Genomic DNA, 13315 nt, shown 5'->3' with positions numbered 1-13315 from the left:
GATCTTGACTCAAGAAAAATCTTATAATTCAGTATGTTGATAAACGTGTTACTTTTCTCATATTATTAGAAAAAATATGAGAAATGCAATACAATATTAAACCTCTACAAACTACATATAAGCAAATTTAGAAAAGTTAAATCAAAAAAAAATTATTGAAATTCATAATTAAAAATAGTCCTTATGAAAAAAATGATGTCGTCATAGCAATTTATGAGGCAAATTTTATATGCCTGTTTCCCATCAAATTTTCATCTTTTGAAATCCTTAAATTCAGATTAAAAGTCAGATGCTTGAGAATGATATTACAACAACAAATGCATGCATGAGTACCTGTAGATCTGGGTAACATGACCAAAGCAAAGTGCAAAGCAAGAAGTGACAGAAATGACGAAATATTACAAAAAAGTTTATAAAATGATATTAAACCAATATTTTGACATAATATTTATTGGAGTCCAATGTATATATTTTGCCAACCTAGGTTGCGCTGCAGCTGTATATGTCAGGGATATCGGAGATTAATTGTAATCAAAAACAAAATAACCAAGAGAATGGTTAACCATTTCCATATTTTTTATTTAACTTTTATCCCATCATTTTAAGCCATATCTCAACCTAGAAAGCCCATTTATATTTTCAGCTGTTTCAGATACTCTAATCTTTTTTGTTGTTGTACTTAGTAATGGGGATGTTAATTTCTGGACAATGAACAAAGTATATTGAGCATTTACAAAAATACATTAGGTTTTCTTCTCTCAATGTAAAAATGTACCAGTGAACCAACTAGAAACTATTAATATTTCTTCATCTAATCATTAAATGTTTTGAACAATCTCTATCTGACTTATAATTTGTACAGTCAAATAAGTGTCCTGATTATGTAGTTTAAAGTACTAGACATAGTCGATTCAACAGAGAAAAAATCTGAAATCTGAAAATCGTAATCCATTGGGAGTCATATTTGTCAGCAAATTGGATATTCTATCTAATTATAACATTTCAATAAAGCATTCTTGCTAATGTTGATTAAGGTTAAATGGACATAAAATAACAGTCGAAATAAATGTCCATGACAAAAGCTAAGAACAATACAGAAATCTAAGATGACAAAGAGTGATAACTTTGGAATAATCAATGGGATGACAATAAAAGAAACAGAGAAAATTTATACCAATAAACATTATTTGCATTAAAGATTATTTTTGAGGGCAATTAAAATTTCAAGATATTCTTATAGACAAAAATCAAAACATAACATGCACAATCTAAAATAGCAATAAGCTTAAGTGAACAAAAGAGATTTGCAAAAGCCAACAGAAAATAGGGTAAATAATATATGTGAGTAACGTTGATTCAATAATATTTTGTGGTGTCAGTGTCTTTATATTTTGTGTGTTCACTGGCCCTCATGAGTAGTCAAGGTTGTTAAAGTAGTCAATGTTGTTAAACAACCCGATAGAAGAAGTAGATTTTGTAGATAGAAGCAAACAATAAGTACTAAATAAACTCATCATAGATACCAGGACTAAATTTTGTATATACGCCAGAAGCGTGTTTTGTCTACAAAAGACTCATCAGTGACGCTCAAATCCAAAAAAGTTAAAAAGGCCAAATAAAGTACGAAGTTGAAGATCATTGAGGACTAAAATTCCTAAAAGTTTTGCCAAGTGTGAATTATATGTAGCTTCAAATTAATTTCATTGTAAACTATCTTGAACCAAACTTCAACCTGAAACAGGATGAACTATTCAACAGATGGACCATAGCATAGACCAGAAAATATAATGAGCACTACCACAGCTGGTAATCTACACACGCAGAACAATTGGTTCTGCAATAAAAAGTGTGAGGGAATTTTCCTGTTATGCTTGAGTGAGTTATTTACATCGCTTTGAAAAGTATGTACAGACGAACCTCGTTGTGTTGAACTCGGTTGTGTCGAAAACTCGGATGAGTCGAAGTAATTTCTCGGTCCCGGCATAATTCCCGTTTGATCAATGCATTTTAACCTCTGATGAGTCGAACTCGGGTGATTCGAATTCTTGGTTAAGTCGAGGTAATTCTTAAGTCCCGTCGATGTAAAATTGATGTAAATTGACCCCGATGTATCGAAGTTCAAAATTAAAAAAAAATCGAAAGAAATAAAAACTTTAAAAATAAAATTCATAACGGATGTTTTTCTTGTTTAACCTATTCATTTCCATAAGTGATTAAAGCTGTGTAAATTCCATAAGTGATTAAAGCTGTGTAAACATACTTGTTTGTAAAACAGTTAAAATGACATGTTTATGATGACCGCTAATCAACACCTTTGTTGATCGTCCAAGCGGAACTTGAATGTGCTGAACCTATATTTCACTTGGTATAAAAACGAAACGAATTTTAATGACCCAAGCTGAGTTTAAATTAACCATTAGAATAAGAACAATAATTAAAAGGATTAAAATATTTTATTAATTATTATGAGTCGGTCTTTTTAATCTATGAACACTGTTCACATTCTTTAAAGATTAGTTATGAAAATATTTTCGCGAGTGATTCTATAATTTATACCTTTGTAAATATTTGTGTATTGATTTTATTTGTGAATGTTGTGTGTTGAATCTTAAAAATACGGAACATAAATACACAATCATATATTATCATATCGAAAAAAGCACAATGATCAATAAACATGCATCTAGTTTACAGAAATCACATATTGGTATTTCATACATTTCAAATATATGACGTCACACTCGACCTCGGATGAGTCGAACCTCGGATGAGTCGAATACTTTTGTCTGGTCCCTTCGACTTCGACACAACGAGGTTCGACTGTATATTTCTAAATTACAATTTTCTTATTCAACTGATCAAAATATTGAAAATCGGAGAAAGATATGCAGTGGCCGTGGCAACTATAGTAAGAAAAGCATGTAGGCTAGTCATAAAAAGAAGTATAGTCTAGTTTTCTTGAAACAATAGAAGATCATATTGCACAAATGTAATAACATGAATAAGGGCTTCTCAAAAATGACAACTGAGGTAATGCATGTTGATATACATAAATTCAATGTCATATTTTTAAGTCAGTAATGACATGGATATAGTCAATCTATCACATATTACACAGGAAACTTACCATGATTATTTCCAAAACTTACCAATTTACAAATTTCAGAGAGAACCAGCTTATACTATATTGTAAAAAGTAAAATCACAAAAATACTGAACTTAGAGGAAAATCAATTCAGAAAGTCTATAATCACATGGCAAAATCAAATAACAAAACGAATGGACAAGAACTGTCATATTCCTGACTTGGTACAGACATTTTCAAATGTAGAAAATGGTGGATTAAACCTGGTTTTATAGCGCTAACCCTCTCACTTTGATGACAGTCTCATCAATGTCTGTTACATTTACATTGATGCGTTAACTAAACAGACACAATAAAGAAAATAGTAAAAATATGGGTACATCAGTCATCATCGTATAACAATTTTAAAAAGTAATTTGCCTCAGTTATCTTTGATTCAATCACATATTCTCAGAGAATTAATCTTATTATTTACTTGGGAAGGCACTTTAAAAGTAGTTGCTGATTATAACAATAACTTACTGTAAATTAAGAATTTTTTTTAGTATTTTTATTTTTTAGTAAATTGCCAAAAAGTAAGATCACAAAAATACTGAACTTAGAGGAAAATCAATTCGGAAAGTCCATAATCACATGGCAAAATCAAATAACAAAACGCATCAAAAACAAATGGACAAGAACTGTCATATTCCTGACTTGGAAGAGATAGGTTTTGTGAAACAAAATAATTTTTCTGACATTGTGATAAGTAATCTCACATTGGCGCCCATTGTACAACACCTGTACTAATAAATACAGCTTTAAACTTCTGAATTTTCAGTATGCAATTAATCTTATATCCCTTTCCTATATGGTGTAGCTTTAAAATATTTATGATTCTTACCGGACTCCATTGAAGTAAACAACTTGCTGCATGTCCTCAGGAAGAGCTTCTGGTAATGGCCAATCAAAACTGTCTAACACAGGTATAATATTACAATCACTCTCTAATGCTGTTACTACTTCCTATTAATAGAATTTTGGCAAATGAAAGTAGAAATATTTTGTTTATGCTTGTTCATGTTAGTATTTTTTTTATAGCATAAAATTGAAATATAAAATAATTTAATCAAATTCAGGCTGCTAAAAAAGAAATTGCTGTAACTTGGACTGTAAAGGGATTAATACAAAATAAAGTACTGATGAAGAAAGGTTGGGTTACAGCATATGGTTCAATGCACATTTTTTGAGAGATGACTACCCAGTCTGTTTTGGTCAATGAGAGACATAAATTATTTCTTTAAAGTGATTAAACTACTTTTTTGTATTTTAAGTCATATTTATGAATCAGTTCCTGCTCAAACAGCATGAAATAATCAATGTCTAAATTAATGTGCTCTATTGTAGAAAACAGAGAATAAATTGTTCTATTCTAGAAAAACAGAGAATAATTGCTTTCATATCTTGAAATATTTTATCATTTCTAATGAATTTTACCATGTTTACAAAACAATCTTTGAATCAATTTCAAAACGTCCCATCTAAATATTAATAAAGCCATAATACAATATAGTAATTGGTTTGTTGTCCTGATCTAATTGTGAAATAACTGATGTTCAATAGATAACTTTAAGACTCATAAGAAAGTTCAATTTTTATGGTAAGTGTTGATAAGTTGGTTCGTAATATCATGACTATTTTTATATTGAAATAACATCATAGGCATGCATGACTGTTGCCCTGTTAACAAATGAACACAGGTTAGTCTCAACTGAAGTTACCAGATTGGGCCAGGAGAAAATTTCAAATCACTAATACCATGCATGCATTGACAAATTACAACTATACACTGAATGCAATATTTTGTTTATATCAAAATAATGTCAAATGTGTGAAGCTATAATCTTAAAGGTAAGCGTCATCTTTTAATTCTAAATATTGTATATCATAAATCTTATGAGGTCATCCTCAAGGCCAATATGTTTGGTTCAAAAGGTTGCCAATATTTTTTATGTGCCACATGTACTGTGGATTCATTTATTTTCGTGGGTACCAATTTTCGTGGATTAAGAAAAACTTGCATATTCGTGGATATTTAATTTCGTGGTTTTGCTGAAGTCTGCATACAAACCTATAGAAAAATTATCATTCGTTGAATATCTAATTTCGTAGTTTGACTGTGCCCACGAAATCCACGAAAATTTGTATCCAACGAATAATAATGAATCCACAGTATAGCATGATCTGCCTACACTTTAAGAGCACCTGAGATCCCCCCAAAGTTTTGGTGGAGTTTGTGTTGCTTGGTATCAAGGTTTGTTTGTTTTGTTTTATGTACTATTGTTCCTCTTTAGCCATAGAGTTGTCAGTCTATTTTGGACTTATGCATTTGAATGTTCATTACTGTGCGGTATTGGCTTTGCTCATTGTTGAAGGCCGTACGGTGACCTATAGTTGTTAATGTCTGTGTCATTTGGTCTTTTGTGGATAGTTGTCTCATTGGCAATTATACCACATCTTCTTTTTTACATTATGTATCTTTAACATCTCTTTTTTGTGTTTTGAAATTTTATCTTATAATCAAGCATCTGATTCGAAAAAAAACATGAACTTTTTTTTAAATTTCTCTTAAAGGAGATCATAATGATAAATAGCGCAGATTTTGTCTCAAGGTATAATACCTTAATGCTTATCTCTTTAGGAACTGCCGTTAGATATGGTAAATTTATCATAGTTTCTGTTTAATTCATTCACAACTTGTTTAGGGGATGAGCCAATTAGAGCAGAGCTTAGCTCTAATTGTATAATTTGTCTTCTTTTAACAGTATGTTGACCCCTTCAAGACTTTTTGTTGTTATAATACTGTCTCATTGTATTATTAAGGAATGACTGTAATATTTTTTCTGTCTTTGAAGAAATAACATAAAAAATGTGGTGCACACTGAATAACTAGCGTAATTCTAAATTCCATTTTAAACCAGAGTAAACCATGAAAAAAACATTGATGACGTCACAGTTACATGACTAAATTATGTCTATGGGCTGATAAACAAAACGATGTCAGCCAATCAAAAGACCTGTTGCATCCAAAATTAAATTATTACTCATTACATATTATATATGCATGTGATTTTTATGAACAGTTTACTACTATAATTTTAATATATGCATTGGCTTATATGTTAAAGGGTTAATATTGTAATATTGGCTCTCTTACCTTATGAACCCAGTCTGTTAACTCATGGTCACCAAAACATCTGTCTAAGGAATTTGGTGTAAGTACCAGAAGAAAATGGCGAGCCATTTTAATGTTTATTAACAAGTTTTCATCAAACTTTCCTGCTCTTAATCTGTCTATATCCAGAAACACAGTGAATCCTCGTAACTGTAGATGTACTTTCAATAAACTGCAAACAAAGTAAGGACTATTTCTATGTAGGTTTTATAAATAAATTGTTTTCTGTCTACTTGCATTGTTAACTTTGCATATTTCATTGCTTATTTTGAATTCTTTAATTGCCTTGGTTTTTTTTACCATTAGATCAGTAAACCTATATGCTTATTATATTTGTACATGTCCATTATATGTGTGAATGTGTATTACATGTATGTGTACTTGTGTATTATATGTGTGAATGTGTACATGTGTATTATATGTGTACATGTATCATATGTATACATTTGTATTACATGTAGAACCTTATACAGTTATTTGTACAATTAATGGGTTAATATTTTCACTTTCTCATTGTATTAAGACAGTTCCTAGAATTTAATACTTTAACCTTAATAGAAAACAGACCCAGTTTGCAATTTTCAAGGTATTTTGCTGATTTAAAGGGGCATTGTGGTACCTTTTGGTGAATTTAATAGCCAGCAGATACATGTAGTATAAATGTATACACATATACTGCCTAAATATTGTCTAATCAAACACAGAACACAGCCAGGCAAAGGGACAAGGACACTCACTTTCTATGATCTTGTATTCTTGTTTTCTATTGTATTGTGAGTGGATTGCTTCCCTTTAGTGGTAGATTCTTAGCCAGTTGTAAGCTGTTGACCTTGGAAAGTATAGGGCCCTGAATTTAACTGGAGGAAAAACTATGTGATATTCTAATGAGAATCATGCAATCTTGTTCTATTAAAATTTGTTGCCCAACAAACAAACAAAAAACACAGTGGTCAGAGAGGATATCTAGCCAGTGTATGTTTTAGGAGAATCATAATGGTATGATAACTATTAGATAAGGGCAAATGTGATAGCATTGCTTCCTTTGAGTGGTAGACACTAAGTAAGACAGACATAATCAATTGACCAAGGAAATTTCTTCTTGAGCTCAGTACATTATAGAGCCAATTGGAAACACAGATGTCAGGGTTTCAATCCAAAAGTAAACAATCTGATTTTCTAATAAAGATCATGCTCTCCGTTAACATTATACTCTTAAGATTTATTATTGCACTGGGGGGTAATTAATGACGTTGTAATTTCTTTAATGCCATTATGTCATGGCCCCTATGGATCTGTAAGGGGGGCAGTAAATTTCATATGGGGTTCATGATGTCACATTTACTTTTAATGGTGACGTCATCTATTAAAGTTGTTGAATTCATTGTTTATATTTCTACAAAAACACCACAGTAAAATGTGCAATAAATTTTGTTATATGTTTACAACTGACCCTCTACGGACCATAGCTATATGATATAGGGGTTTAGTAAAATCCATTTGAGCTTCGGTATTCAGCCTCATCCCAGTGGATTTTACTAACCCGCTATGCATCAATAGGGGGTCAGTAGCTAACTATAAAACTTTTACTGAGTGAAATGGCTGAAGAAAACATATAAAAATTACCAAACAAGTCTGCAATACACTTTACAGATTTTACAAAAATGTACAAAACAGAGCTTACAGTACCAGAAGGCATTCTTTGATGTAATAAGATTATTTTTCTCATGTAGAAGTGTTCTGTTATTTCTACTGCTGTTTTAAATTTGTTTTCATTACATATTTGAGAAAACATTTTTTTCTTAGACATTAATCATGGTTATCATAGCAACAGTTATAGGGATGGATGTTTAAAGTCCAGCATATTTTAAAAATGCATATTCAGGTAGAGAACTTGTTAATGCTATATGAAAATGAACCCTAATTTGTACCAGTCCAAAACGCTTGGTTGGATTTTTGATGTGGCAGTTCTCAAAGTATTCGTCAAGACAAATCCCCCTATCAGACACATTATTCTGACTCCAAGCCGACCAGTCTTTGCTCTAGCTATTATTACAAATCTGTCAAGAATGCCGTTTCTGTTTTTTCTAAGGATACTTTTTGTCTTGATTGAACTTCATTTGGATTTTTAACCTTCAGAATAGCATAGATATGAACATTGTGCACTAATGGATTCAAGGAAATTATATCAATGAGACACAAACCCAATAAATCATGCAAAGAAAGATAACTCTATGGTTTGCTTAAGCATACTACTATATCATACATAATTTATCCAAGAACATGTTTATATATCTGACTTAACAAACTTAAAACGTTAAAGTTAAACCAACTAACATAATATATATCAATTACAGGAGATGGCAGGTAAACATCAATGAGACGGAAACCCATCAACAGAGACAAAGGAACATATATACATAACAGTTAAGTAATCTAATACTTTTGTAATAATAAAAAACCTCCACCTAGGTCCCTAATCTACTCTGTAGCTGAGAAAAAGAATAGAACTGAAGGAAGCCAGGGCTCTGGATCATTAAAACTTTACTCAAGAGTACAAAAGTTATTCTCAAAACACCAAATCCAATATAAAAATTTGTTGATTCCTAAGTACAGTAATCGTGCTCAAAATTTTTATGACCACAAAGCCTGGAGCTTAAACAATTTAAAAAGGGTTTTCTACACTATACTAATGTATCTATGTTAGTATTTGAAAATCAAGATACAAGAATAGATATTCAAGATTAAATATAAATAGTGGCCAACTTTAGAACCGATTGGCCAAAGAAAAGAAACATTAGTTTTTTCAGATCATTCCTATTCAATAAAACATTTCAAAAACAGTACACTAGCACATCTAAATAACAAAGAAGATAAGCTTAGGTCAAGGAAAGTTGATTATAAATTTTGAGTTCTTCATTTGGACATTGAAATAATATTTTGCTATATAAATTTTTTTTTAATACAAAACTTGATTTCTAAATTCCCTGAATAAATTTATACACATCTTTACAGTGATATTGTTTGCCTCAAATTACAGCCGAAATTCGGCCTTTTCCCCCAGAGAAAATTCCCAATTACTAAAAAAAGTGGCTTAAAATTCCTCCCAAAAAGGTTTACATTTTCCCAAAACAGTGATGGCATTGGTAGTATAAATGTTTGTAAATATCGTATTCATGTTATTATTTTGTAAATTGATATTAGAAAGCACTTTTGGGATCCAGTTTTCTGATCAGAATCATCATGGTGTTTGTAACACATATGGTTTTCAATGCATTAAGTACCATTATTGTTTTGGTTTCTTTCCCCTCTCCGAAAAGTACCATTCAGGTTGAAAATGTCTGACAACCAAAATATACATGAAAAAACAGTGCAAAAAAGACAGCAAAGGTCAGCAAAAAATCGGAGATGTGTTTAGAATAAAAAATACAAATTTCCCAATTTCAATAAAAAATATGCAATTTTCCCAATAAAAAACGGTAGAGGTAGTTTTGAAAAAAGACAACAATATCACTGCTTTACAATAAACCCGTAATTTTATTTATATTATTGGAACGAAGTGGAATATAATATCATGAATAAAGCTTAAAAGGAAACAATGTCTTTCTTATCTAACAATACATGGAAAATAATAATTCCAACAGCACGTAAAACTGCCATGAAGTGAATAAACAGAAAACCCCTGGTCAAAGGGAGACAACTACACTAATACTATATTTATCTTGATTTAAAATTGCTACAATAATATAGTTGCTGTATGGTGACATCATGTCTCTACAAAAACTTTTTTGTAAACTTGTCTCATTAGACAAGTAGTGACCAAATATTACAATCTAAATGGAATTGTAGCTTGTCAGAAATAGGAAGGACATGAGCAAAAAAACAACACAGAATAACAGACTCCTGACTTTCAACAGGCACTTAAAGAATGTGTGAAAACAAACATATTTGAGAGCCCTCAGTTATCCATCAGACAAGCATATGATGGCAATTTACTTGTCGGACCAATTGTGTCTCTTATACTGGACTATAGGAAAAGTGTTATTTTGAGCCTTGTGGTCATGTGATTTTAAAATAGTGGGGACTCTACATGTCAATGCTTCTTTGGTAAAATTATTGGGACTTTGAATGAATGCATTTCTCAATTAAATAACAGGGAAAATTTTAAAAACCTTTTGATAAACAAAGTATGCAGATTTTGAAGGAAAAAACCCAAATCAAACCTGGAGACTTCTATAGGATTAGGTATGGGATCCTGTCATTTGGCTATGCAAATCAATGTATGAATATTGTGCCAATGAAGCAATCAAATATAAACAACATTGAATAAGTACATATTAAGTCAATTGACCCTCTCTAAACTTTCAATATACTTGCAATTAATCAATCTATCCTTAAACTGGATTATTTAAAAAAAATTGTGAACATACTATTAAGTTTGGAAAAAGCTCAAAAGATATAGGTTAAACAAGAATGTGTCCATGGTACACAGATGCCCCACACGCACTATCATTTTCTATGTTTAGTGGACCATGAAATTGGGGTCAAAACTCTAATTTGGCATTAAAATTAGAAAGATCATATTATAGGAAACATGTGTACTAAGTTTCAAGTTGATGGGACTTCAACTTCATCAAAAACTACCTTGACAAAAAACTTTGACCTGAAGCGGGACGAACAGACGGACGAACAGACGAACAGACCAGAAAACATAATGCTCCTCTACTATCGTAGGTGGGGCATAAAAATAATCAACTTTGCTTGAGAGACATTCATTCAAAATCAATAAGGTTTAGATAAAATATGTCTACTAAGATCCCTCAACCTCACTATGGTAGGTCTGTTGTACCTGGCTAGCTGTGATCCTGTCGATCTTCTGTAACTTATAAACACATCCACAGCCTTGGGAAGGGTAGAAATACTAGACACATCAACACTCTTCTGTCTCTGTAAACTGCTAAAACTACCATACTTGGGTAAAGAACAGTATAAATCTACAAAAGAATACATTAATACACATCAGTTTCTGTTATAGAAAGTAAGAATATATGGTAAGATTGCAATTAAAACAAATCTCCTCCAGAAACCACTTGACAAGGACTTTACAGGCTCATGACTATCTTTATAGTGAATTTGTTCCAACAGACAATCTGGTGTTGATGGCAAATCTTTGATATTAGTTTAATTTATTCTCAATTTGTCTTGAGTCTGATAGATTAACTGTGTTATAAATGGTCTTGACACAAATTATTGTTCAAGATCTTTTGGCATCCTTGTATAAACCTCTAGATGTCTTTAAATTTGTGTTTTGGATTAAAGGATGTGTGGTATTGCAATGTATTGAGGCTCTTGCTTTTAAGGAGGTGCATAGTTTTAGAATTCTATCACTAGTTTATAATCTAGTAAACCATATAAAAACAATTTTAAAATTATTTCAGTAACTGTAAGGATGATTTAGAACAGTTTTATTTATGTCTTGTACTATAAAATCTTTATTTCTACAATACTGACATTATTGAGTTGACTCTCTTTTTACATCTGACTTCTTCCCATTATTTTGTTCGTTCCAATTTCCAAAGAAAGATAAAAGATTGAGTTCTCTAAACTTTAGTTTTACCCCACCACATGATCATGTGAATGTTCTGGTTAACGTGTAACTTGTCAGTGGATGTCTGACTGTTCTTTTGAAAGCATTGAGTGTCAATTGCAGATCTTTTAAAAGAGGGACGAAAGATACCAAAGGGACAGTCAAACTCATAAATCTAAAACAAACTGACAACACCATGGCTAAAAATGAAAAAGACAAACAAACAACAGCACACATGACACAACATAGAAATCTATAGAATAAACAACAGGAACCACACCAAAAAACTAGGGGTGATCTCAGGTGCTCTGGATCCTGCTCCACACGTGGCACCCATTGTGTTGCTTATGTGTTTAAAGTACTCTCTGTAAAGTCTATTCAGCAAATGGTGATAAAGAGCCTGAGCTTGCTGAACACTACATGATAACCTTAATATTTTACAGTTTTTTGTGTTGTTACGTTGCTGTCTCATTAATATTAACTCAATGTCTTTTTTAAATAATAAAGTTACCATCAATATGTTCCAGTATAAGTCTACGGTGGATAGGGTTAGTGACTCCACATTCTTTCAGCTCTTCATGACTCGTAGTGGACAGTAATTCTTTACTCATTCCATTCTTCAGCATACAATATGTGTATTGGGACAGGTCTGGTAATATCTTCATCATCCAGCTATCAATCTGGCTACGATCACAAGATGAATAATCAGCCGTCACTTTTAGACCTTTCAACTCCCTTAAAAATCTAAAAAAACATACAGTCATTTCTTGAATATTTTATTTAGGGAATAATTTAGCAAGGGTAGCTGGTGAACGTTTATCAGATTAAAAAACAGGATGAAATAAGAAATCCACATGATATCTTTTATATTCACTGAGTACTGAATTTCACTGATTTTTGACTTGTGTTTTTCATTATGATTGTATAATTCTTTCAATACACTTATTTTGGACTTGATATATTGCAACCTAAAATCAATCAATCAATAATTGCATCTTTGCAACAATAATTATTCCCAAACAACTATCAAACATTTGACTACATATATTTTCAATGACCATTATGTTATGGATTTAAATAATTTTTGTAAAATGTGCCAAAAAAATTAGGTGTCACAAAATGCAAACAATAAAAATACATCTCATTATTTATGTGAAAACAGTCAAAATATTTTCAGACTGATGCATACAGAGATACATTTGCAGAGCAGAAACATATACACTTATTGGAACATGTTGGGGTCAACTTGCCATTGATTATCATGATTATATATAGGTAATTTCGCTGTTTGTACATGTATCCAATTTGATTAAGCGAAAAAATTATAATTGGTTTCATTCTAATTGTTCAGGCTGTTGTCAATCAAATATTATTGTTTGGTGCACACAGATAGCATTAGACTCTAGTATTGTGAATTCATTACTAAGTTTTT

General features: G+C 31.4%; 1 protein-coding gene across 6 annotated transcripts in view; it reads right to left on the bottom strand.

The window, feature by feature from the left end:
* Positions 1 to 13315, bottom strand: part of LOC143075681 (NAD(+) hydrolase SARM1-like) — a 33943-nt gene that overhangs the window by 12585 nt on the left and 8043 nt on the right. For all 6 annotated transcript variants that reach the window (XM_076251218.1, XM_076251219.1, XM_076251213.1 and 3 more), the window contains exons 5-8: positions 12395 to 12627; positions 11146 to 11290; positions 6282 to 6471; positions 3969 to 4090 (exon numbers count right to left, since the gene is read on the bottom strand). In XM_076251218.1, the coding sequence (XP_076107333.1) occupies positions 3969 to 4090; positions 6282 to 6471; positions 11146 to 11290; positions 12395 to 12627 (690 nt within the window). The remainder of the gene's footprint in view (positions 1 to 3968; positions 4091 to 6281; positions 6472 to 11145; positions 11291 to 12394; positions 12628 to 13315) is intronic.

Source organism: Mytilus galloprovincialis, chromosome 5, assembly GCF_965363235.1.
Source record: "Mytilus galloprovincialis chromosome 5, xbMytGall1.hap1.1, whole genome shotgun sequence".
Taxonomy (NCBI): domain Eukaryota; kingdom Metazoa; phylum Mollusca; class Bivalvia; order Mytilida; family Mytilidae; genus Mytilus; species Mytilus galloprovincialis.
The sequence above is the reverse complement of the archived record's forward strand: the minus strand, read 5'-3'. Positions and strand labels throughout refer to the sequence as shown.